General features: G+C 37.2%; 1 protein-coding gene across 5 annotated transcripts in view; it reads left to right on the forward strand.

Moving 5' to 3' along the window:
• Window positions 1–15,940, forward strand: part of PTBP3 (polypyrimidine tract binding protein 3) — a 90,408-nt gene extending 74,468 nt beyond the window's left edge. For all 5 annotated transcript variants that reach the window (XM_015092973.3, XM_060408912.1, XM_015092974.3 and 2 more), the window contains 7 exons: window positions 1,079–1,156; window positions 2,879–3,024; window positions 3,267–3,300; window positions 6,116–6,208; window positions 6,938–7,154; window positions 10,562–10,639; window positions 10,780–15,940. In XM_015092973.3, the coding sequence (XP_014948459.1) occupies window positions 1,079–1,156; window positions 2,879–3,024; window positions 3,267–3,300; window positions 6,116–6,208; window positions 6,938–7,154; window positions 10,562–10,639; window positions 10,780–10,912 (779 nt within the window). In that variant the 3' untranslated portion in view covers window positions 10,913–15,940. The remainder of the gene's footprint in view (window positions 1–1,078; window positions 1,157–2,878; window positions 3,025–3,266; window positions 3,301–6,115; window positions 6,209–6,937; window positions 7,155–10,561; window positions 10,640–10,779) is intronic.
• The last annotated feature ends 11,537 nt before the right edge of the window (window positions 15,941–27,477 follow it).

A 27,477-nucleotide genomic window follows, 5' to 3' on the forward strand; every position in this document is an offset into this window, starting at 1 on the left:
CTCAAACTCACGTCCATAGAGTCAGTGATGCCATCCAGTCATCTCATCCTCTGTCGTCCCCTTCTCCTGCCCCCAGTCCCTCCCAGCATCGGAGTCTTTACCAGTGAGTCAACTCTTCGCATGAGGTGGCCAGAGTACTAGAGTTTCAGCTTTAGCATCATTCCTTCCAAAGAAATCCCAGGGCTGATCTCCTTCAGAATGGACTGGTTGGATCTCCTTGCAGTCCAAGGGACTCTCAAAAGTCTTCTCCAACACCACAGTTCAAAAGCATCAATTCTTCGGCGCTCAGCCTTCTTCACAGTCCAACTCTCACATCCATACATGACCACTGGAAAAACCATAGCCTTGACTAGACAGACCTTTGTTGGCAAAGTAATGTCTCTGCTTTTGAATATGCTATTTAGGTTGGTCTAACTTTTCTTCCAAGGAGTAAGTGTCTTTTAATTTCATGGCTGCAGTCACCATCTGCAGTGATTTTGGAGCACTGCTTTTCACTTAATGTCCAGCTCAAGTTTTACTTGCTGAGAAGCCTTCAAGCAGTCCCAGAGATCCTTGGCAATCCCTTCTTCTTAGACCACTTGCAGTATATTTGTATTTAAACCTCTAGATCCTCAGCATGTGAATCTTCTGTAATTCATAATTTTAGTTTATAAATCCTCTCAAAGGCAAAGATTTTTATTTCATATTTCTTTTTATCAGCACAGTACCCCAGCAGTACAGTATAGTTTAGTGAATATTTGATGATGTTTACATAGAAACAGTGCTCTAAATAAGGTCAGGAATATCAACCTAAATAACAAAACCAGATAAACTAAAACTAAGTAGCAAACTAATAACTCAGAATGAAATATTAATAACATTCTAGCTGTAGTCTTGAACCTTGAACCCAGTTGAAAGGGATTGGCCTCTGGAAGTGGCAGAGGCTCTTATACAACACAACAAGGATCATCTGTTGGACAAATCTTTACTCCATGATAGAATCTCTCTGTCAACAATATACCCTCATATGGCCATTTTATTGTGTATAACCATCTTTTTAGAAGGTAGTGTATTTATTTCAGCTTCTCTTCCCCATTAGGTGCACCAGGAATCATTTCCTCACCATACGCAGGGGCTGCTGGATTTGCCCCCGCTATTGGATTTCCTCAAGCTACAGGTGACTTTTAAAGTTGAAGTTGAAATGATTTCTTAATGATGATTTATATATTCTAGAACTTATCAAAATGAAAGATATGAGCATGTTTGAAGGATTTACCAGAAAAGCAATACATAGATACTCATGCTATTTTATTTCAGAAAAAAAAATACATGTATACACATTTTTTTCTTTAGCTAATGAAAATAATTAAGAGAGAGAACAATCAGTTTGATAATGACTCTGACTCTTCCAAATAATAAAATGAATTTGATAATAAGAAAAAATACTTTATGGTTTTGTGCTTAAAGAAAATACTTGAGGTTGGTGATTGGAAGAGTGATGCAGTGTTAAGTCTAGTCTACATATTACCTTTATAGCTTCCAGCTGATCTGTGAATATAACTATTTTAAACTGCAGCATAGCTACTTTCTGACAATGATCTTAGTATCCTCCCTTTCTAAGTCTGGGAATTGTAACTCTTCTATTCAGGAGAGAGGATGAAGTTAACTAAAAAGAAAGAGTGATTTAAAAGGTTGAGATTTATTGAAGTTTTAGGATTTTTGGTGGTTTTAAGACATTTTAACATATGTTTAATTAGTGAGCGCTCTTATCTATCTCATGAAAACGAAGGCATTATACATTGTGTTTATGTATTTGAAGCTCCCAAGAGTTACACATTTGGAGGTAGTGATACATGGTTTCCTTTATTTTAGGTATTTTTTTGACATGCTGTATCTATAAAACACTGTAGTAGATGTTAAGAAAGAGAAAAAAAATGCATAAAGAGGGCTCCTGAGTTGATAAGGCTTTCCAGGTGTAATAGGGGGATATATGCACACACATGATTTGTGATAAAGTGGCCAGACTCTATTATAAGGAATTTTGAACTTAAAGAATCAATGCATTAAAGAATTGGCTCATTTTACATCAGCTTGGCATTTTATCTTATGTAGTTTTTAAGCTGAGAATACAAATAGTTGGACCGTGTGAGGAAGTGTAGTGTGTTATGTATGGTATGTAGTGTCAATATTCCAGTATTATAGGGCTTTCAGTAGCTTCTGCAGTATCTAGGGGAATGGAGAGCTCTGAAAATTCTTGCTCCAAAAGAATATTGAATACCATAAATTTGTTGTTGATGGTAATAATGTTTTACAAGGTTACAACATGTTTTTTTCCCCATGCAGAAAACATGTATACAATTTACCTGTCTTAGATGTACACCTCAGTGATTTTTAATAAATTTACAGAGATGTACAGCCATTATTACCACGGTCCAATTTTAGAACATACATTACTACCTAGCTTGCATATATGTGACTTCTGCTGAAGGGCTTTTAGAATGTATATATGTAAACACACACACACACATATGTATGATTTAATGGTAGAAGTCAATATGAAAATTCATCTGCTTTAGGGAAATGTATTGGAATATATCACAAGAAATAGAAGGAGTACTGGTAGTTATAGACCCTTTTAAAGAACCTCATGGCTTTAAGACTGGTGAATTTGGTTGGTCTGCAAAGTGTTATATAAATAACAGAGTATTAAGGATCATACTGTCAACAAATGAGGAACTCTACCCCCTGAGTCTGGATTGACCTTTGTTATCCTTATGGTAGCTTTGAAACATTTTCTTCTCTATTTTTGCTTTTGCTTTCATTTGTTTTCTTAAGTTGCATCAAGTGTTATAATTCTCCAGATAACTGGAATACAAAATGCTTCTGCTGTTTCATAAAGGTCTGTCGGTCCCAGCTGGACTAGGTCCCGGAGCGCTCGGTCCCCTTGCAATCACCTCCTCCGCTGTCACTGGAAGGATGGCCATTCCTGGGGCTGGTGGTATGCCAGGAAATTCCGTTCTGCTTGTCACCAATCTTAATCCTGATGTGAGTTGGAAAGTATCATATGTAAAAAGTCTTTCAGGAGGAAATATTGTAGCTTCTGACTTTGAGTCGAATTCAAATGGAAATGTTTAAGAATTTGTGTTAAAATTCATCACTAGTATATATAAAGAAGCATGTAAAAAAGCAACACTTTAAACACAGTCAACTCTCGTTTTTACAAGTAAACTTTTAAAAAATTTTTAGTTAATGAGACCCTTATATTTTGTGTTCTCCTTTTCAAACAGCTTATCACACCACATGGACTTTTTATACTATTTGGTAAGTAATTTTTTTTGCTTTGCTGGGTTTTTGTTTGTTTTTTTTTAGCTATGGTGTGAATTGAGCCCATTGCATCATTCAGTAATACTACTGCTGTGTGCCAATTAGTGTGTTTGAGGATAGGATAACAAGGAACATTTGTTAAGTGATTATAGATACAACAAAGTTTTATAAAAAGGGAAACAGAGATTGTAATAAGAACATACAGCTGGAAGACCTAACCTTGCTGAGGGAATCAAAGATGATGTACAGAGAAACGATAGTTAAGCTAACTTGTGAGAAATAAGGAAGTGTTACATCAGCCAGGCAGAAAGGGAGGGCAAATGTCCATTCACAGATACTAGCAGTGAGAGACAGAGCTCTTGGAACATGGAAATGAAGGAAACTCAGTGGAGAGTATAAAGGAGAGACTTGTTGAAGCTGGACAGACAAATAGGGGACAAGGCCATTAAGAGCTTTGTAAACTATATTAAAGGAGCTTGGTTTTTAACCTGAGAACAATGGGAATCCATAATAAGATTCAGATTTTAAAAATAATCCCTAGACTTTTTAATAGTGTACCTCTCTCAGTTAAAAAAAAATATTTAACATGTACTCCTAATCTATACATGATTAATCATAAATTTCATCAGTCTTTTACTGTACTCTTTATGTATAGTTTTATATTACAAACAGAAATACAAGAACCATGAAGTAAGCAATGTTTAATATTTTAAAGATTTTTATTAATGAAAGTTTTTTAAATAAAAATATTGTTAACATTTAGTGAGAAATAAGATTTAATATGCTTCATTATTTTCAAAAACCTTTTTCACTTTGAAAATTCTGATTCTAAATTCACTTTATTTTTTTACTTGATGGTTGTCGTAACTGAAAAAGATACCCCATAAGGATACACAGGGAAATTCCCTGGCAGTCCAGTGGTTAGGACTCAGTGCTTCACTGCTAGGTTCTGGGTCCAGTCTCTGGTTGGGTAACTGAGCTCCCGCAAGTCACGTGACATGGCCAAGAAAACATTTTAATTGAAAAATATAAAAATGTGGTATGAATGAAAGTGTTGCATTGTTGCTGTACTGATTAAGATACTAGTTTTTTAGTCTAATCCACTAAATTTTGATGTATTTTACTTGGGAAAAGTTCCATGTTTCCTTTTGTTAAATTAGTTAATTTTGAAATCTATTATATTAGAATAATGGGGCTAAAACTCACTAATAGTCTTCATTTGGAAAAATTTTTAATAGAATGAGAAATTGTTTCAAATTTTTTGAGTGGATAATAGGTTTTTTTAACAGTGTCTTTCAGATATAGTTTACAGCCATACAGTTCACTAACTTAGGTATACAACTAAGCGATTTTTAGTCAATATACAGAGTTGTGCAGCCATCGCCAGAGTTCAATTTGAGAACATCTCTGTCACCCCACAGAGATGCTTCATGCTCAGGTGCAGTTTCTATAATAGTTTTGATTCATAATACATTTATGTGATTCTCAGTAACAAAATCATGTGTTCATGCTAAATTTTCGTATGTCTCTTTAGTAGCCAGAGCACATTTCTTTCCAAAAATAGTTAATTTCTCACTACTTTAGAGAAAAGTCACCCTCAGCTTGAAATACAAATTGTATGTTATTTTTTAAAGGCTATTTTGGCCAGGAGGGACAGGGAAGCCTGGTGTGCTGCAGTCCATGGAGTGCAGAGTTGGACACTACTGAGCGACTGAGCAACAATATTTCAGCCACTTGTCATTTCTGAAAAGGACAGCAAATTTGGGACACTTACATATATATACATATTTTTTTTAGCTACTGTTTATCTCTCAGTTTAGTTGCTTGTAGGGGCTTGCTCATAAGATAACCAGTTCTCCTTTGTGTGCCCTGAAGGTTGTCCTAGTCATTCTCTCATCCTGTTACACAGTATGGTAATGGTGCTACTGTTTAAGGATCTTATTTTTACGATATTGGTGATACCCTGTTCCATATGAACTGCTTAAATATTTTAGCACACTAAATGGAAAAAAATGAGAAAATGTCCTTCACATTGTAGAAAGTTTCCACCTATAATTTCTTCTATATGATGAAAATTAGTAAAATGTAGTTTTTCATATAGGTTTATATAAACAAATCAGGATAAATAACAGTTTATTATCCTCTCGGGCTTCGCTGATAGTTCAGTCGATAAAGAATCCACCTACAATACGGGAGACCCTGGTTTGATTCCTGGTTCGGGAAGACCCACTGGAGAGTAGATCGGCTACCCACTCCGGTATTCTGGCCTGGAGAACTCCATGGACTGTGTGGTCCATAGGGTTACGAAGAGTCGGGCACAACTAAGCGGCTTTCATTTTCATTATTGTCCCACTCCCCAATGAATTGTTTTGCCTGCTTTTTGGGATGTGGAACCCACTTTGGGGAACACAGTGTAGAAAAATTGGATGTAATGAGATCAGTTTGTGAGGTTGTTGTGATTGTCCAGTTGTGAAATAGTGATAATTGCCTCGATGGTAGGGAGGATGGGAAAAGTGGACAAATGTGAGAGGTTTTTAGGCCATAGAATCAATGAGTACTGGTAGTTGATAGGATGTAAGAACTTAAGGAAAGGAGTAGGTCAAAAGATGACTCCCAGGTGTCTGACCAGAGCAAATACATGCATGATGATACTGTTTATCAAGAGAGTTAGTGAGCACAGGAGGGGACAGAAAGGGGAGATGAGTCGGTTTGAAATATATTAAATTTGAAGTATTTATGAGACATCCACGGGAAGGGATTAATTGAACACTACACAGTCAACACTAAAAAACTATTTTGTCTTTTTAATTAGGAGTATATGGTGATGTACATCGAGTGAAGATAATGTTTAATAAGAAAGAAAATGCACTGGTTCAGATGGCAGATGCAAATCAAGCTCAACTAGGTACTAGTGATTAGTAATAGTCATTATTATATGTGCATATTATATGCTCCTTTTGTATGTGAATTTTCCTATGAAGTAAACTTACAGCTTAAGTAGAAAAAGTTCCTCTTTATGTCAGTGTCTGCAGTATTATTTGGATCTGCTTACATTTTAAGATTTAAAAATGTTAATAACTCTTTGAAGTGCATTTATCTGTTTGAACATATCATTGATGTTTAGAGCTTTGACTCTAGGATTTTTCCATTAGCTTTAAACTAATAAACATGACTTGTTTTCTTTCATTTGTTTGCTTGTTTTCCTTTTAAGTTTTCTAGAACTGTTGCTTAAAAGTTCATAATGATAGTATAAGAAAGTGTCATTTTGCTATTTCACCATTCATTATTATAGTGGCTGTTGAAATATTACTAGTCAGATATTTATTTTAAAAAAGCTTTACTTGAGATTAATTTATTCAGTAGCCATTTCCTGAGCTTATGTTATATTTCAGGCATTCTGAAATGTTTTAGCACTCTGCTAGGAAAATAGGTATTTTTTGTTGTATTGCTTTTCATTATGGTAAAATAAACTCATTTAATATATTTTCATATATAAGAGTTCTTAAATTTAAAACTGTTTAAGCCCTCAAACTGACAATATAATTTTAAATGACTAAATAAAAAGAATTATGATAGTTTTACAGAGACTCTACCTTAATATCCAGAATTTCCTTATTTTCTTGTTATGCACCAGCAATGAACCATCTGAGCGGTCAAAGACTTTATGGGAAAGTGCTTCGTGCTACACTGTCCAAGCATCAAGCAGTTCAGCTTCCTCGAGAGGGACAAGAAGACCAAGGTCTGACTAAGGATTTTAGCAATAGTCCTTTGCATCGCTTTAAAAAACCTGGCTCTAAAAACTTCCAGAATATTTTTCCCCCATCAGCTACTCTGCATCTTTCCAACATCCCGTATGTATCTTAATTTGTTACTGTTCATTTCAGTGATAAATAATCTAGAGTATATGGTTTGGGGAGATAACTGAAATTATTGTTAACGTAGTAGTAGAAATTCACTAATTTATGTCAGATGATGTATTTGCCATCATGTCTTAAGAAGTTTATCTAAACTTACACTCCAAAAGTAAAGGTAGCAGTGTTTAAAATTTTTCTTTCCAAACAGGGAAGGGCAAAATTACATTTATGCAGAGATATTCCATTGGTACATACTTATTCATCCTTCTGTAGAAGAAAAGACCCTTCAGCAACCAGCATAGCAAAATCAAATAATTTATGTTTTTAAGAATTTGGTAAGCTTCCCAGGTGGCTCAGTGGTAAAGAATCTGCCTGCCAGTGCAGGAGGCACAGGAGACATAAGTTCAACCCCTGGGTTGGAAAGATCCCCTGGAGTAGGAAATGGCAACCTTCTGCAGTATTCTTGCCTGGAAAATGCCATGGACAGAGAAGCCTGGTGGTCTACAGCCCATGGGGTTACAAAGAGTCAGAGGCAACTGAGCATGCACGCAAGAATTTGGTAAAACTGAATTCTCTGTTTTTTAACCTACAAGCCACATATATATCTAAAAGCTAGAAATTATTTTCTTACAACCAGTCTGTAGTAACCAGTGTTGTAGCAGACTTGTTCTTTAGCCATCATCTAGCTTAGAGACTGACATGACAGACTACAGCCCACGGGCCAAATCCACCTGTCAGGCCCATGAGCTAAGACCAGCTTTTACACGTTCAGTGGTTGGGGAAAAACAAAAGAATAATGTTTCATGATTTGAGAAAATTACATAAAATTTGACCTTCCATGAGAAAAGTTTCAGGGAACATAGCCACATTTATTGATTTATGTATTAGCTATGGCTGCTTTTGAGCCAGTACGACAAAGCTGAATTGTTAGAGACTGTGTGGTCATCAAAGCCTAAGAAATGTAAAACTGGAAATCCCAGTTTTAATTTGTGAAATCCTTGACCAAAAAAGATGACAGTTTTATATAACATGGAGGAGGATAGCTTTGGAAAGAAAGGGTAAAAGTTGGGGGGTATAGTTGTATGCGAGCATGTGTATGAAAAGTTAAAAGGGAATGGAAAAGGCTACAGTTCTGAGACATTTCTGAAAATGAGAATGGCCATCGAATAGGAACAGAAAATAATCATTTAAAATACCGTTGAATGCCCAGACTCCTCACTAGTCTCCAATTAGGCACATGGAGAAACTTTGCATCTGAATTGGGCAGTGGCTCAAGCCTTATGCCTTCCAGGCAACAGGAGGAGTCGCTTTAGAAAAAAAATCTCAATTATGTGCATCTAGAAATTTAGCACCTCATTACTACAGAATGAGCGAGTGAGGCAACATATTTAAAGACTAAAGCAGGCTCCCTCTTAAGGACATTTATCCAGGAGGTGGTCTCAGGTTGCAGCCTACACTGGGCATGTAGGTAGGAGAAAGAAAGTATGTTAATGTATTTTTTAACCATCTACCAAGTATTGGGCACTGTGCTGATGTCTTACATGCATTACCTCATTTAATCTCCATCATAATCTTCTTTTTAAAATTGTGGTTAAATACATAACCATTTTAACCATTTTGGAGTGTGTGTTTCAGTGTAGACTCACATTATATACTTTCATAGTGTGCAACCATCACTTGTATCCATCTGTAAATCCTTGTCATCATCTTAAATTGAAGCTCTTTACCCATTAGACAATATCTCTCTGTTTCTCTCTGCCCTGTCCTTGGTAACCACCATTCTGTGTTCTGTCTGTAGCAGTTTATCCATAATAACCTTTGGAGTAAAGGTTGTTAGTTTCATTTTAACACTGAAAGTGAGAGGCTCAGATTAAGTAATTTACTCAGGAGTGACATACCAGGTGAATGGCCCGTAGGATGTGAATTCGGATCTCTCCGCTAGCAGAGCCAGTTGTTGTTCTGTAAGACCATCCTTGCTGGCAGTTGTGAAATGAGGAAGAGTCTGCTTTTAGTCGGCTGACTGTCATGTGGTAGACCACCATATTAGCTGTCCACTCGTGTGTAAGCAGATCACTCCAAAGCCTAACAGCTTAACACAATAGTAGATGTTCTTTATCTCAGACTGTTACTGTGAGTCAGGAATCTAGAAGTGGCTTAGGTTTTGGCTAAGTCTCTCACAAAATAGCATCTGAAGGCTGTAATGGGGCTAGAGTCCACTTCCAGAGTGGCTCCCTCATATGCTTAGTCAGTTCCTTGCCACAAGGACCTGTGCTAGGGCTACTTGGCTGTCTTCATGAAAAGGCAGCTGGTTTCTTCCTGAGCTAATCATTCCAGAAAGGGCAAGGTGGAAATCACAGTGTCTCTCAGCCTCAGAAGTCACGCGTCATTTCTATAATACCCTGAGGGTTACAGAGGACATCTTTCTTCTGTATGGGAGAGGAGTACCCAAAGGGTATTATAAATACTAGGAGGCAAGTGTAATGATTGGCACATATACACGTTTGTAATTATCCTGAAAGTAATTGAAAAGATACTGGATTAGTACTAAAAATATACTGGACTAATAGTGGACTATAGAAGACAAATCAGAGCTAGGGAGGGGGCTTGGAAGTACTGCTGCTAAGTCGCTTCAGTCGTGTCCGACTCTGCAACCCCATAGATGGCAGTCCACCAGGCTCCCCCATCCCTGGGATTCTCTAGGCAAGAATACTGGAGTGGGTTGCCATTTCTTTCTCCAATGCATGAAATTGAAAAGTCAAAGTGAAGTCGCTCAGTCGTGTCTGACTCTTAGCAACACCATGGACTGCAGCCTACCAGGCTCCTCCATCCATGGGATTTTCCAGGCAAGAGTACTGGAGTGCGGTGCCATTGCCTTCTCCATTGGAAGTACTAGTTAGGTACTAAAGCTTTATGGGTAATAATCCCATTGAAAGAGTAAATATAAAAAGATTATCTTGTTCTTTAGATACTGCCCATGTCTTATGCAAAAGAATTGAAACAAAATTCCATTGTCTGAAGACATGCATGCATCAATCTTGAACATCTTTTTTTTTTTTTTTTGCGACTCTATGGAAAACCCAACAGGCTCCTCTGTCCATTGGATTTTCCAGGCAAGAATACTAGAGTGGGTTGCTCTTTCCTCCTCCAGGGGATCTTCCCGACCCAGGGATCAAACCCAAGTCTCATCTTCTTCATTGCAGGCAGATTTTTCACCACTAAGCCGTTAAGAAGCCCAACCTTGAAGATCTTTAAAGGCACTTGCAAATGATATCTTCATTGCATGGCTTTATGGTCTTTGTAATGTGAAGTATTCTAGAGACCTAATGATGTCAGGAGTTAATCTTTGCTTCATTTGAAAATTAGGGATAAGATAGTTGACTCTCTCTGTGATGATGTTTTCACAGCCCCTCTGTTACAGTAGATGACCTGAAGAATCTTTTCACAGAAGCTGGATGTTCAGTGAAGGCTTTTAAATTCTTCCAGTAAGTCCATTCTTTTAAAAAATACATTAACATGATTTGCAAATGTTTATGGTAATTAAATGGAATCTTCTAGGGTTGGGGAAGAGGTTTGTAGGCAAAATTAATTCTGTGTACTTTTTCTGTTTCTTCTGCCACTTTAGGAAAGATCGCAAAATGGCACTCATTCAGTTGGGATCTGTGGAAGAAGCAATCCAGGCCCTCATTGAGCTTCATAACCATGACCTTGGAGAAAATCATCACCTCAGAGTTTCCTTCTCAAAATCTACAATCTGACTTTTCTGTGAATTTTTCTCCTAAGACTGGACCATAATTTCAGTAAAACCTTCAGACATAGACTGAAGCAGCTCAAGACCAATTCTGCCTCTTTTTCAAAAATAACTCTTTCTGACTTTGATGTTAAAGTATATTAAAAAAATCAAGGGATGTTCTCTTTTCCCATTTCTCCCCTCTGCCAGTATGTTATCAGAGGCGTGTTTTTCCTTTGTACCATTGTTTCTAAAATGAAAATAATCTTCAGGAAAAAAATTTTTTCCAGTAATTTAATTCCTGTATTAAATTGGATTTCAAGAGGACAGACTTTCTTTTAATTTGGGTCCAGATCAGCCTTATACAACATTTCTAAACTCCTTTGTACTTTGAAAAATTTGAACATATAGACTTTTAAAATTACTTGACATAAGTAATTTAAATGACCTACAACCAAGTTTTTAACTTTATGATTCAGAAGTTTGAGTCCTGTAGGAAACTATGTTCTCTTATAAGTTATAACAGTTATTTGGCATATATTGATACTTAGTATACATAAATGGGTTGTATTGGAAGCAAATTGATAAACTTGCATGTTTTCTTTCAATTTTTTTTTTCCACTGTAAGACACTCCTTTGCATATCTTTAACTTTGTAAGACTATTTGGAGAATGAAATGTCTCAACTGTCTCCAGGGAAATTACGTGGAATCCAACCAGAATCTATTAAGGTGTCAGAATAATTAATTTTATTTGGGAAAATCATGGTTTAAATTTCACAATGACAGTTTCCTAGTAATATGATCTTGGAAAATTTAAAAAGAAAAATAATACTACTTATAAACTACTTTTTTATAGTTGTTTTCAGAAAAAAAAGTTTATAGTCTTAAGGAAAATATTCAGGTCTATCATATGGTTTGACAGATTTTTTAAAAGTTATTTTTGGTAAAGTCTTCTTTTAGAAAAAAAATTAATCTCAAGGGTTTTTTGTACCACTATAATCTCTAATACTTATTCAGAATTACTGTGTATTTACTTAATTTCCTATTATGTGCCTTATTATGTGCTTATAATATAATAGGTTAGAGTTTTATCTAAGTATCTTAAAAGCTATATTGTGGGCTTGGTGAGCATTTGTTTTTTCTTTCCTTGTTTTGGCAAGAATTTTAAAGTTTTTTTTTTTTTTTTTTAATTGCAATTTTAAGTGATTTTTCAAGAAGTAATAGTTTCTATTCAAATTTTTGGTGCTTTGGTGTAGAGGTGGGGTGGGGAAGGGTTAAATGGTTTTGGGAATAACTCAGTGCACACCTGTAGGCCTCTTCATATTGTGACCAGCAGTGGTCATTGCGGTTATAGCATACCAGTATGGGGCTATAAAATGCAGTCTCCGTTTCTGGATCTTGTCTAATCTTTATCCATTAGAATTTGTCTCAGGATTGCTTGGTTTTTGTCATATACTCAAGTGAGAACTTGCTTTTCTTTGTTAATGAAGCTCCAGTACTGAGTGAGTGCCCACATACATGGTGTATGCGGAGTGGGTTCTTTCTCATACTCTGTCCCTCTCTCTTTTTAGATGAATGTAAGCATACGTTTTAATGTTGTTTCAGTGACTGTATAATGTACAATTGTTTTTTTTAAATTAGATACTTTGCATTGATTACTTATTCCTTCAGTGCTTGAGTAGATTTTTTAAAGCAGAATTTGTTAAAAGGGTCATTTTTGTCTGTTGCTTTTTCACTTTTCTCAGATTCTCAGAGTGGCTCATCTCACCTTTTAGAAGAATATCTCAATCTCTTATTATATTCCAGCCATTAAATTAAACAGGAAAGTTTTAACAAAAACAGCTTTGCAAAAATATTGGAGAATGCAAAAGACGTTCTGGATTGTTCATAAGCAAAATTCCCTCAACTCTGAGCAACAATTAGTCAGTGGAAAACGAAGGATACTAAATTGAGATCTTTCGAACGAATGAGTTTTAGTATTGGCTGATAGGTATAATCATTTATCTAGTTTTTTTTTTCACTTATGAAATATATTTTTACCGAAACACTGAGTAAGAGGGAAGGGAGGAAAAACCAATTTCTTTAAATTACTCCAAGTCTGCTTTATTTTTTCCTTCTTCACAAGCACTATTGTAATTTTCATTTATATTTTAAATTGGATTCTTTTTTCTTTTTGAGTTAGGAATTACTGTGTAGTTTGAATTCATGATTCTCATAACATTCAGTGTAAGTGTAGCAGAAGTGTAGCAGAAGGGAGATCATAAATGGTGTTGAATGTAATTTTGAAGTAGGAAATGGCCTTTATATTTGAGAGAGAACATTTGAATCCTTTTCAGGGCTTTGTGTGTGTGCGTGTATGTGTGTGTGTGTGTGTGTGTGTGTGTGTGTGTGTGTGTGTGTGTGTGTAGTTGAGTGTATATACATACATGCACTCCTCTAATGTTGTACATTACATACATCTTAAATTATTGACCAAAAACATTAATCCAATTCAGATTTGGAAAAGTGAGATATTCTTATTTAAAACAGTGTGTTCGAAACCATCAATTTGTGTCTAAAATGAGCTGTAGCACATGGATGTTGTCCATATTGGGCTGTTTGCTCTTTGAATTATAGAGGTCTACAGTATTTGTGTTGACATAGTTTCTGTAAAAAGATTAAAAATATCAGGGCAGTGAAAAAACTAGATCTTTGTCCTTTTTGTTTTAGCATGCAGTTGATATCTGCTAAGCAGTGTTTTGTTGTTGTTGAGCTGTCGTAGTATCCTGTTTTAAAGTTTATTTACTTTATTTCCAGGAGAATTGTCTTATTTTTGGAGGTGTCTGACTTTGACACAAATTATATATATTCAGGACTTTTAAAAATAACAGTACAAAATGAATAACCAACAAAACCTATAGTATGAAACTCTGAAAAAAAAAAATAGCAGTACACATTAAATGGTAGCAATTTATGCCAAAAAGTTTTACTTTGAGATTTAAATAACTTGCATAGTAGTAAATTGTCTTTTGTGTGAGATACAAATAGGAAAATAAGCTAAATAGTTTGATAGCTTACTGGAGAGTATCAGAATTGCCCAGTAGTTCCTACAGAATGCCGTAAATTCTTTCTTCAAGGCTAAGTTGTGATGTTACTTGTAGTAATGTTTCTGATTTTGTTGTTGAAAGTTGTAAATCTCACAGTTTTTAGAGACAGTTTTTGCCTGCCTGGTTCCTTATGGAAGCAGTGCTTCTTTGACTCCACCTAGTATGGTCATCGTAGGTTCTGCTTCAGTTGATTAGAAGTAGTACTCATGAATGTCTCTGTTCAGTTTTGTAAGAACTTTTGGAAACTTCCATGTTATTAAGCAGGCAGGATATGCACTGATTGTATTATCATGTAATTCCCCTTCTGTTCCACTAAATATTTTTTGGATGAAAGATGACAAGCTCAAAAGTATGTGTCCCCCTGCCCGCAGTGAGTCGCTTAAAAACCCTATTTGCCAAATTGTCAGGCTATCTCTTAGAAAAACTAATGTGTACTGCTATTTTTAAAACCAAAAAGACAGCATGACTATGGGTAAAAGCATTCTAAACCTTTCCTTTGTCTTGATCTGTTGTTAACAAGAATAAAACTGCCGGACTTAAAATAATCTACTATTGTGCTAAAAAGAAATACCATTAGATTGCACAAAACTTTTCCCTTGAAGAAAATGTAATTCAGCTGTCTCTTAATTCAGCTGTGTTATTATCTAGAAGACTATTTGCAGTCTTTTTTCAGAGCAAATTTTAACAGCTAGTTGTGAATGGTTTTAAAAAATAGAAAATTACTAAAATATCAGTTTAGGGGGTTTTATAGAGGGTGAAAAGTGAAAGAAACAGGACCAAAGTTTATGTGCCTTCTTCAGTAGTCTTAATTGATCTCTCTTCCTATTTGAGGTTTAGGTGGTAGTATCAACATTCTGGTTTTCAGGAAATGCATACTATATAATTTTAAAAGAATGTTATCCCACAGACCATTCTTTCAAGGAAACAGTTGTACCTGTAAAATGAAGTCTCAGTTACACTTTTTGCCTTCCTCACATAATAATCATAGCATGTGCAGGTCCAAGAACAGAGCTGCTCTAAGTCTTTGTGGTAGTCATCTTCATTTCTGTAACCTGAGGCATGTGTTCCAGAGAACAGGGGTATTTTTCTGGCCCAGTGACCTTGGTGATAATAGTCATGGTTGAAAGCTGCTTATGGCAAGCTTAAATCAGCACTCTAAACAGATTTTTGTTGTGTTTAGGTTATTTTTAGTTCTTGAATCTGTGTAGTAGTTGTAATAATAAATATTTAAATAACTATTTTTGATGTCATTTAAAAAATCATACTCTGGCCTTTTCTCCCTTTACCATTGATACCCAGATCTTTAAAAAATTCATCCCACATCCAAAAAGTACTAATTATAAAGATTGCTAACCAAGCAGAGTTTTGCATCAAAATGTCACCTCATTGCTCTGACCAAAGACTGACTGTTCTGGTTTTGACTCCTTTCTGTTAAGCATTTTTTCCCAAGCTCCTTTCTGAAAGAAGACCCAGTGCAAAGCGGCCTTTACTTTCTATTTCCTATCGGTGAATAGACTACTCGGAGAAAATGGGAGTTTAAATGTGAACAGAATGGATTAGATGATAAGGGTTCGATGGGCATTTTCAGTACTGTATTTAAGAAAAAAAAATAGCACAGCTAGGAGCCTCTGACATTGTCTCGTGTTTTATGTGGTCTGATCATAGAATTCCCTTTTTCAGTTTATAAGAATGTTCATCTAACAGAAGTAAATGCTGTAAATATTTGTAACAACATTTTTTAAAACCAGGCCAAAAAAGGGGGGAAAAAAGCAGTTTTGGGGGACAAGTTGACATATAAAGTGGTTTTATATAAAACATCAATTGTCTTGTATATTTTGATAAGCTGCAGTACCAGCTTTCATTTGTAACACAGTTTGTGGCTTTGGAAGAAAAGGATTCTGTGATTGTCGAAGTGAATCATGTTATAAATGCGAAGAGACGATAAAATATTAAAAAACATATTTTCTAAGTGCGTAGTGCATGGTTAATTAAAGCTTCTGTACACTACAGTATATTCCATTTTCGTTCAGTTTGTATATTTGCTGACTATTGATATCTCTACTCTTTTCCTAACAAGTATAGCATTGTAGCATGCCTTTTAATAAATGTCATGACATCTGTACTCTCTTAAAATATTTCTGTGTTCTTGTCTGTACTTTGGGTTTTCCCTTGTCTTACCTGTGATTCTAATGATGTCATATTTTCTTTTCTTTCTCATAACCATCCATCTAAACTTGTTATAGCATACCAAGCACATGTGCACACAGCTTTAAAAACTAAACAACCCTAAGTTTGCTGATCATCCCTTTTTTAGTTCAGGAACAGTTCTCATTTTGAGAAACAAAGTGCTTTTCTAATCATCCTACAGGTAGCTTTGTAAATGGCACACCCCCTCACGTTGGTATATTTGCATGAACGCTGTCTTTTGCTCTCTCTTTCTGTGTATATCTCTCTCTCTCTCCTTTCTGTCTCTCTTTCACACACACACAGGCAATATATGTACAATGCCAAACAAGAGCTGGAACATTTTTTCCAGTTTTTGGCTTCCCTAGGGAATTTTGAGACATGAGGTGTGATCTCAAACCAAGTTTGTGTTCTTTTCAATTAAAGGGTAACATAGTTACCAGCTGCCTATATATTTCTTTTCCATAGACAAAAATGTTTTATTTTTAGGTTCTTTAAAGTATTATTGGATTATGGGAGTCTAAGCAGTCATTTATTTTAATCTTTTATTCTAGGATCTTTTGGAAGTGGGAATTTACGTGTGTGATTATTTTTAATGGCATAGAATACTCTAACTACTACTGATCTTTGCTTGCTCATCTAAAAATCTATTGTCTCCATGAATGTAACTAGGTCAGTTTTTTTTTTTTTTTTATATCTAGAGGCATTTTTATTAGGGAAAGATAAATAGATGGGGAAACAGTGTCAGACTTTATTTTGGGGGGGCTCCAAAATCACTGCAGGTGGTGATTGCAGCCATGAAATTAAAAGATGCTTACTCCTTGGAAGGAAAGTTATGACCAACCTAGATAGCATATTAAAAAGCAGAGACATGACTTTGCCAACAAAGGTCTGTCTAGTCAAGGCTATGGTTTTTCCAGTGGTCATGTATGGATGTGAGAGTTAGACTATAAAGAAAGCTGAGCACCGAAGAATTGATGCTTTTGAACTGTGGTGTTGGAGAAGACAAGTCTTGAGAGTCCCCTGGACTGAAAGGAGGTCCAACCAGTCCATCCTAAAGGAGATCAGTCCTGGGTGTTTATTGGAAGGACTGATGCTAAAGCTGAAACTCCAATGCTTTGGCTACCTCATGCAAAGAGTTGACTCATTGGAAAAGACTGATACTGGGAGGGGTTGGGGGCAGGAGAAAGGGATGACAGAGGATGAGATGGCTGGATGGCATCACTGACTCGATGGACATGAGTTTGAATAAACTCTGGGAGTTGGTGATGGACAGGGAGGCCTGGCATGCTGCAGGGTCGCAAAGAGTCAGACACCACTGAGCAACTGAGCTGATAAACTTGTTTAACCATGAAATGCTTATTTACACAGCAGAGGCTTATAACCATCGTTGAGTCACACACAGTCGAGCGTAAATGTATCTAAGAGCCCGCGTAGTTCAATTTCCACCTTTTAAAAATGAGCGGCTCAAGGAAGTGACTTGCCCAAGGCAGCATGGCAGTTACTGGCAGAATCTGGACTACAACCCAGTTCTCTTTGACATTATCTAGCACTCTCCATTACAGCCTGGCATTGCAGTTCTGTCCTGCCAAGTGGTGTGAGTTCAGTCTTAAAGGTTTATACATGGGATTGGGATGCTTATGTACTTTTCTGGGAACTGCCAAGCCCAATTTAAAGAAACTGCATATGTGATGGGGGTGTTAATTTCTGCCAAAGAGTAAAAGTTCTTACCTATTTCTGAAAAAAAAGTGTAACTTCAAGTTGGAAATTTGAGAAAACTAACTTTTAAAAAATCTAGTTACTATATGTATTTAGTTTGCTAGAGCTGACATAACAAAGTACTACAGCCTGGGCAGCTTAGCCAACAGAAATGTGTCTCCTTACAGTTGTAGAGGTTACTATTGGATTAGGGTCCACCTGGTTCCAAACAGGAAAAGGAGTACGTCAAGGCTGTATATTGTCACCCTGCTTATGTAACTTATTCGCAGAGTACATCATGAGAAATGCTGGGCTGGAAGAAGCACAAGCTGGAATCAAGATAACCACAGATATGCAGACGACACCACCCTTATGGCAGAAAGTGAAGAGGAACTAAAAAGCTTCTTGATGAAAGTGAAGGAGGAGAGTGAAGAAGTTGGCTTAAAGCTCAACATTCAGAAGACTAAGATCATGGCATCTGGTCCCATCACTTCATGGGAAATAGATGGGGAAACAGTGTCAGACTTTATTTGGGGGGGCTCCAAAATCACTGCAGATGGTGATTGCAGCCATGAAGTTAAAAGACACTTACTCCTTGGGAGGAAAGTTAGGACCAACCTAGAAACCGTGTTTAAAAGCAGAGACATTACTTTGCCAACAAAGGTCTGTCTAGTCAAGGCTTTCCAGTAGTCATGTATGGATGTAAGAGTTGGATGGTGAAATCTGAGCGCCAAAGAACTGATGCTTTTGAACTGTGGTGTTGGAGAACACTTGTGTGTCCCTTGGACTGCAAGAAGATCCAACCAGTCCATCCTAAAGGAGATCAGTCCTGGATGTTCATTGGAAGGACTGATGCTAAAGCTGAAACTCCAATGCTTTGGCTACCTCATGCGAAGATTTGACTCTTTGGAAAAGACCCTGATGCTGGGAGGGATTGGGTGCAGGAGGAGAAGGGAACGACAGAGGATGAGATGGCTGGATGGCATCACCAACTCGATGGACATAGGTTTGGGTAGACTCCAGGAGTTGGTGATGGACACGGAGGCCTGGTGTGCTGTGATTCATGGGGTCGCAAAGAGTTGGACACGACTGAGCAACTGAACTGAACTGAATCTGACCCTATTGTACTGTTAATTACCTCTTTCAAGGCTCTATCTCCAAATACGGTTACATTCTGAGATACTGGGGGTTAGGATTTCAATAGAAGAATTTTGAGGGCACACAATTCAGCTCACCAAGTACTGATTATACCAGAATTAAGCAATGTGCTGGGAAAGATAATGAAAAGTTAGAGATATCATGATTTACCTTCTAAGAACTGTGTAACCTAGTAGAAATGTCAGCCTAAATCCGTAAGTCACATAGCCTTGAACTCTTGCCTTCAATGGGAAGCTCCCCAAATGGATCATGAGGCCTCTCTCTAGGCCATTCTAATCAGAATATATATGGCTAAAGCTATCCTACAGCTAATTACGAACATGTAGGAACACATACTGTGTGATAGCTATCTCTAGAAAGCCATTTCAGGGCAATGATCATTTCTAAGACATATGCCATTACTTGAAGAACAATTGTAGAAATGAACACTATCAAACAAGCTGTACCCAATTTTTAATGCCCAAAATTTGCAGATAATTAAACTGAGATGCTGTTAGGAATAGTTGGAAGTATTAAACCCTCCTTGTTTACTCTCTGTGGTTGTACATCAATGAATTTTTTTCTATGCCACTTCTGGTGGAATTCTTCACTATATGTTTCTGTTAATTTATGTTGAGCTGATAAAATTCTAATCATTTTCTTAGAATTACCACATTCATAATCATAGGGTTCTGATATAGAATTCCTACCTCTGCTAGTATAAAAAAGTATAATTAAATAAAAAAAATTAGTGATTCTAATGTCCCATGGAGATCTTTGTATTTTCTTCATTCCTATCTTTGTTCTAAGGATATACACAGGGTAACAGGAAAAGATTCAGTGGTTTTGTTGGAGTAAGTTGCACATGGTTTGATTAAAGCACCTATATCCTTGCTCTATGCCTAAAGTTATGGAATTACTCCAGTCCTTGATCCTTCAGAAAACAAGTATTAAATTCTAACCTGTTAAGAGATTGTTTTTAGCCAACTGAAAGCCAGTATTAGTTACATAAATGTTAGACAAAGTCACATTAGGGCAACAGGCACTAATGAGAGAGAAAGAAATTTCATGATGATGTATTTTTATAGTAGAATACTTTATACAAGTGAACACAGTAAAGCTACATAAAAGCTACAGGAAAGAGTCTCACAAATGTGATGTTGAACAAAGAAAGCCAGACAAAAAATGAATATATAATGTGTAATTCTATTTATATCAAGTTCAGAAACAAATAATTAATGGCATGAGCAGAGGTTTCTGATGTGTGGTTAATATTTTTAAAATTTTGTTCCAGTTATCCAGGAGTGCTTACTTTCTGATAATTCATTGAGCTTGTACACTTAAAATTTGTGCATTTATCTGTGTATTATGTCAATTTAAAAGAATTTGAAAAATGGTTATAATTGAGCAAGGAGCTGTAAACCAATTTGCTTACTTCTTAAGTCAGCTGATTATTCCACCCAGGAGGGTAATTTTATAAAGTACTCAAGATACCATGTACTGAGTCTCATCATGACATTCTTGAACGTCTATATTTTGCATTTCTCTGACCATGGCATACCTATGGGAAAAATGTTTCTCTGACAACACAAAAACTACAGTGTTTTCAAATAAATGTTACCTTTTGAATGGTTTTACACCCCACTAGATTCAGAAAATATTTCAGTAATACATTTTAGTTTTGTTTTTGCAAATAAAAGCTGTATCTGATCGCCTATCTGATATGTAACTCCTTACATACTTTCATCAAGAAAAGCCAGAAAAACCTACCTAGCTCCCTGGAACCCTAAGTGGAGACTTTATACAAAAGTCTTGGCAGAACTTCTTGTTATTAAGATTCTTAAATATATACTAATTAGTACAATGCAGGCCCATTTACACCCAACTTCAACTAGTGGCCAAACTTTTTCACCTACTGCTTGTTCCCTTGAATTATTTTAAAACAAATCCCAAACTTCATATAATTTCATCTCTAGATACTTCAGTACTTAGTCTATCAGTTTAGTTCAGTCGCTCAGTCATGTCCGACTCTGTGACCCCATGGACTGAAGCATGCCAGGCTTCCCTGTCCATCACCAACTCCTGGAGCTTGCTCAAACTCATGTCCCATCTTGTCGGCAATGCTGTCCAACCATCTCATCCTCTGTCGTCCCCTTCTCCTCCTGCCTTCAATCTTTTCCAGCATCTGGGTGCTTGCTAATGAGTCGGTTCTTTGCATCAGGTGGCCAAAGTATTGGAGCTTCAGCTTCAGCATCAGTCCTTCCAATGAATATTCAGGACTGATTTCCTTTAGGATTGACTGGTTTGATCTTGCAGTCCAAGGGACTCTTCAAGAGTCTTCTCCAGCACCACAGTTCAAAAGCATCAATTTTTCAATGCTCAGCTTTCTTTATGGTCCAACTCGCACATCTCTATATGACTACTAGAAGAACCACAGCTTTGACTTGATGGACATTTGTCAGCTAAGGTCTGCTTTTTAATATGCTGTCTAGGTTGGTCATAGCTTTTGTTCCAAGGAGCAAGTGTCTTAATTTCATGACTGCAGTCACCATCTATAGTGATTTTGAAGCCCAAGAAAATAAAGTCTCTCACTGTTTCCATTGTTACCTCTCTATTTGCCATGAAGTGATGGGACTGGATGCCATGATCTTCGTTTTTTGAATGTTAAGTTTTAAGCCATACATTGTAATTATTGATAGCCTTCTAATATATAGCTTCCTGTCCCATCATTTTTTTCATATAACTTACTTGAAGAAATTGAGCTATTTGTTTTGTGAACTAGCAGTCTAGATTTCACATGCCCTCCATGATATTATTTCTTTAACATGTCTCCCCACCTCAGAGTTTTTGTAAATTGTCAGTTGCTTCTTTCCTTAACTTTTGCCTGCCTCCCCCTTTTTTGGGGATGGTGGGGGGCAAGAATATTCCATAGATGGCACCAGGCACATATAATGTGTCTTTTCTTGGCATGGTAATAGCCATTGCTGATATTGCATAGGTCAGTTAATATTTAGAAATTGCAAAACAGCAAAGTTCTATCCTTTAGGGTATTTTTTTGTTTTTTAATATTTATTTATTAAATATTCTTGTTGCTGTGCATGGACTTTCTCGAATTGCGGCAAACAAGGGCTGCTCTTCTCTGTGGTTTGGGTGTTCTCATTGCGGTGGCTTGTCTTGTGTGCAGAGCATAGCCTCTCGGCATGTGGGCTCAGTAGTTGCGCATGGGCTTAGCTGCTTCGTGGCATGTCCCCTGCATTGGCAGGTGGATTTTTTATCAGTGGACTACTAGGGAAATCTTTTTCAGATGTTTTATTTGTATTACTTTTATGTAATAAGAGAACTTCCCAATATCAACTATTTGGTTACTCTGAGGTATAGTCTCTATAGGAAAGAAAAGATAAATGCTTGACTCTTTGTCTGTTTTTGAAATAATTATTTGGTTTCCTATCATGCTCCAAAAATGAATTTACCTTTTTTTTTTTTAACTTATTTTTTTAATGGAAAAGAAAGAAAGAAAGTGAAGTCACTCAGTCGTGTCTGACTTTGTGACCCCATGAACTGTAGCCTACCAGGTTCCTCCATCTATGGGATTTCCCAGGCAAGAATACTGGAGTGGGTTGCCATTTCCTTCTCCATTTTTAATGGAAAACTTCAAACATTTGTAAAAGTAGACTAGCACAGTGAACCTCATATTCCTGTCACCTAAATTATACCTTTATATTCAGTATTTGGGTCTTCCCAGGTGGCGCAGTAGTAAGGAAACTGCCTGCCAATGCAGGAGACACAGGTTTGATCCCTGGATCAGGAAGATCCCCTAGAGTAGGAAGTGGCAACTCACTCCAGTACTCTTGCCTGGAAAAATCCCATGGACAAAAGAGCCTGGCAGACTACAGTCAAGAGTGTCACAAAGAGTTGGACATGACTGAGCGTGCAGTGTTTTATCTTCTATAACCATACTCTTTCTCCCATTCTACCTGGAGAAATAGTAATTCATTTTACACAGTAGTTTGCAAACTTGTAAAATGTTGTATGTAGGTACTTTAAAATTTCTGTCTAATAGGTAACTGTAGCCATTTTTAATTGCTGGCTTTTTCTGTTGTACTTCTTTTTTCTTTAGTCATCTTGCCAGAAGAATTTTCAAAAAACCTGCTTTTCATCTGATTTGATCCCCCAAATAAGTTTATCTTTTAGTTCATTAATTTAGGAAAAAAAAAGGCTGTGTGTGGATTTATATTGTCGTTCTTCTGCAAAAGACTTGGTGTGTTAATCATAACTGTCTGCTTTGATTTTTTAAGTTTATTTTTGATTGAAGGGTAATTGATTTACAGTATTGCGTTGGCTTCTGCCATATAACATCATGAATTAGCCAGAAATACACGTGTGTCCCTCTCTCCTAAACCTCCCCGCAACTGCTCACCCCATCCCGCTTCTCCAGGTTGTCACAGAAAACCAAAATGAGCTATGCCCATACAGCAGCTTCCCACAGGCTATCTATTTTAAACGAGGAACTGTCTGCTTGATCATCTTATTTATCCTAAGGATTTCCACTGCATATCTATCCCTTATTGTTTTTATGAAAAAAAAAATAAATAAGGGCTTGGGAATGAAATAAAACTAAGTAGAAATAAAAACTTACTTGGAAAAAAAAAAAAAAGGTTTAGGATTGTCCCAGTGACTCTCTCACTCTCATACCTCTTATTCCTGTACTACCTTAGTATAGGCTGATTTGATGGACAAATATGTTTGCAGGAGGGTTCAAAGTGGTAAATTAATCTAACCATGCCATCAAGGAAGAGGGCTAAGCACTGGTATGTATATCCTTTCTTGCAACATATTACTAGCTTACAAACCAAGTCTCAAGAATTTACCTTACTCACTAACATCGAGTATTTTCTAAATATCTCTTAATACAGTCCAAAAATGGTGACTCTCAACCCAAGGTTTTCCAGAACAGGCATAGAATCTCTGTATTTTCAGATAATGCTTCCAGTTTGGTTTTTGGTTTTTTTTTTTTTAACATATTGTTCTTAGAACCACAGAATTAACTGTTAATTAATGTGTCTGGCATAGACAAGTTGGCTCACTTCTAGACTAATCTGTGAATTCTCACAAATAAAGGCATAAAGATTAAAGAGATTACAAGGTTCTTATGATAAGCTCTATTCACTAAACAAGCAGCCTCTTCCCTTAAGTAAACATTCATGCAGAGAACATCATACAGTAGATTATCAGCTAAATAAATAAAGATTTGCATTTCCTTACAGCTAGTAGGAGCTTCTAGTGGGAGCAGCTCCCCATTTTTTCCCTTGGCAGTCCCCATCCTTCACCCCTAAAGTAAAACTACTGAGACCCTTACAGACAGAACCTTGGTGCTTCAGGGGACTTTATAGACAGCAAACTGCTTAGTAGAGATCAACATCTTGTCTAAAACAAGCACCAGCTGTTCATCGAACTACGCAGGGAGCTGAGTGAATGCTCATAAAAGGAGATGGGGCCCTGGCTCAACCTACAACACTACTTTCCACTTCCAGTTTGGGGCTTGGGGCTTGGGGAATTGGGTGACAAACTCCAACAGAGTGTGTGTATTCACAGATCCCTACTCTTGCTGCAACTGTTGTCCCTGAACTATACATTTTTGGGGTGGCCATAACTCGTTCCATCCTGATCGCTAGAAGCACTGTTGTTCAGTTACTAAGTCATGCCCAACTCTTTGTGACCCCATGAACTGCAGCACGCCAGGATTCTGTATCCTTCACTATCTCCCAGAGTTTGCTCAAACTCATGTCCATTGAATCAGTGATGCCTTCCAACCATCTCATCCTCTGCTGCCCCGTTCTCCTCTTGCCCTCATTCTTTCCCAGCATCAGGGTATTTTTCAATGAACCAGCTCTTCGCATTAGGTAGCCAAAGTATTGGAGCTTCAGCATCAGTCCAGATTTCCCAGACGGGATCAATCCAAAGCAAGCCAAAATATTCCCTTGTACAATGTATTAGTTTTGCTAGAGCTGCTGTAACAAAGTACCACAAACTGGGTGACTTAAACAGCAGAAATTTATTTCCTCCATCTTCCGGGAGTTAGATGTCTGAGATAAGGTTGTTGGTGGGTTTGATTTCTTCTCAGGGTTGTGTCCTAATCTGTTGTAAGGACACCAGTCATACTGGATTAGGGCCCTCCTGTCTGACCTCACTGGGAGATGGTGAAGTACAGGGAAACCTGACGTGCTGCAGTCCATGAGGTTGCAAAGAGTTTTGGACACAACTGAGCGACTGAACAACATCTGACCTCATTTTTACCACAATTACCTCTTTTAAGCCTCAATCTCCAAATACAGTTACAGTCTGAGGTCCTGGGTGTTAGAACTTCAATATATAAATTTGGAGAGGCAGAGTCCAGATCATACTACACATTTTTCCCTTAGGAACTCATGACCCTGCTTAGAATCTTCGGGACCTTAGGAGCAGACTCTGAGAAAAGCTATCTATTTTTTAATCTCATTGATCAGGGGCTGTGCTGTTTGTGGAAGAAAAAGAGAACTGAGATTGCAGTGGTTTGAAAAGGAAAATTCTTAGAAACATGATTCTCATACCAAAGACGGTGAGCATGAGTTTAAATTTTATTTAACTCGTTAATGAAGGAGTTGGCAGAATGACGGAGCTGGATAGGAAAGAATTAGAACTCGTTTTCATATAATTAGTGGACAAAGGAATTCTGAAATGAGATTTCTAACTTAAATATAAAATTAGTTAATCTTGTGCAATTAAGCTATATAGCCATTTGAGGTTCTCTTCTCTCCTGGATATTAAAAAAAAAAAAAAATGACACCCTTAACAGTTTTCTATAAGTTAACATCTAACTTTGTAGAATTGTTAGCTACCTAGTCATCATTTTGTATTACCTCAAAGTTTTATTTCTCTTGCATGAATAAAATCACCACTTAGAGTCTAATATATATTTTCATTTATCCTGAGTCTCCTTGAACAACTTTGCCAGCTACGGACCTTAAAAGAAACAGTTCTAAAGATTGACTTCTGCCATGATAGCAGGAGGGGCTTCACTGACCTGCTCTCTAGAAAAAATTGATGAAAATTAAAACATAAAACAGATTAAGGGCTCTGGAAAAGGGCCTTGAAGACAAACAGCACACAAAGAAGCATGTATTAAAGAACATCGACAAAAACTTGTAGAAAGGTCAAAGTCTATGGTATTTAAACCAAGATGGCTCCCTCTCTTCCCAGTACTAGCTCCCAGACAGACAGCTGCAGTCAAGAACATCTCCCAGCACACAAAGTATTTTCTTCCTGGGAGCAGCAGAACAATATCTTTTCTCATCCTGCCACAGCCATCTGTTGCTGAGGCTAAGACCTGAGTGTGGTTAAGGGGTGGGGATTTCTTTCTGCCACCCAGCCCCTAATCATGGAGTGGAGGCTGTCCTCAGATGGACCGTGTTGAGAATACTGGGGCCCTATCACTTCTGCCCTGCCTGTGAAAGGGGGTCTCCAAGCTGAGAAGGCCAAGCCAGGAGGACACTGGGCTGCTCCCTGTTAACAAAGACTATGTCATTGATGGCACTTGAGCCAGTCTCCACTAAGCCATTTTCTTGACTAGGCCTTCTCCTTGGGCCCAGTCTCAAGAGTCCAGTTTCATCAGGAAGCTTGCCAAGTCAGGTTAGAGAAACTCTCCCCTTCCTTCATATCCGATCACTCTGATCTACCCTCCAGGAGTCTCCAATGTAGGTAAATGGTTTGATTTTTCATTGATTTCATTGATTTTTCATCCCATTGAAAACTGATGAAGTTTTCAATGGAAAGCATCAATAGTTTGTGTCCTAAGATTCTTTGAATGCCCTTTACCAGGATGAGGAATCTTGTATATCAAAGCACATGTGTTAAGTGCAGTTTAGTTCTACACATGTTTACATGTCCGATGCCCACACAGAGACAAATCGTATCCTCTGCTCTTGAGCTCACAGTCTAATCAGGGAGGAAAGCACATGCACAAATAATTGTAACAAAAAGTGCTAAATGTCAGGATGGATTAGGATGAAATATTATGGGCTCACACAGAAGTATTCAACTCAGTGTGAGCTATAGGAAAGGCTTCCTGGAAGATACCTGAGCTGGGTATCATAGAATGGGTAGGAGGAGGCAGGCCAGATGAATGAGAAGAGGGGCATCCAGACAATGGGGAAAGTATAAGCAAAGATGCCAAGATAAAAAGCTGTGTAAAGTATGAAGCTGGAAACATGGAGACATCAGGACAAACTTTACATGTCCATTTAAGGAGTCTTGATGTTATCATGCCGTAAAAGTGCTTTAACCTGTATTGTCATTATGGCAGCCACTAACCAAGTGTGGCTTATGGAGCACTTGAAATGTGGCTAGTCCAAACTGAGATCTGGTGTAAGTAGAAAATAGACCCTGGATTTTGAAGACTTGATTAAACAAGAAGAATGTTAAGTCTTTTTGATAAAAAAAGAAGAATGTTAA

The sequence above is a fragment of the Ovis aries genome, chromosome 2, assembly GCF_016772045.2.
Source record: "Ovis aries strain OAR_USU_Benz2616 breed Rambouillet chromosome 2, ARS-UI_Ramb_v3.0, whole genome shotgun sequence".
NCBI classification, from domain to species: domain Eukaryota; kingdom Metazoa; phylum Chordata; class Mammalia; order Artiodactyla; family Bovidae; genus Ovis; species Ovis aries.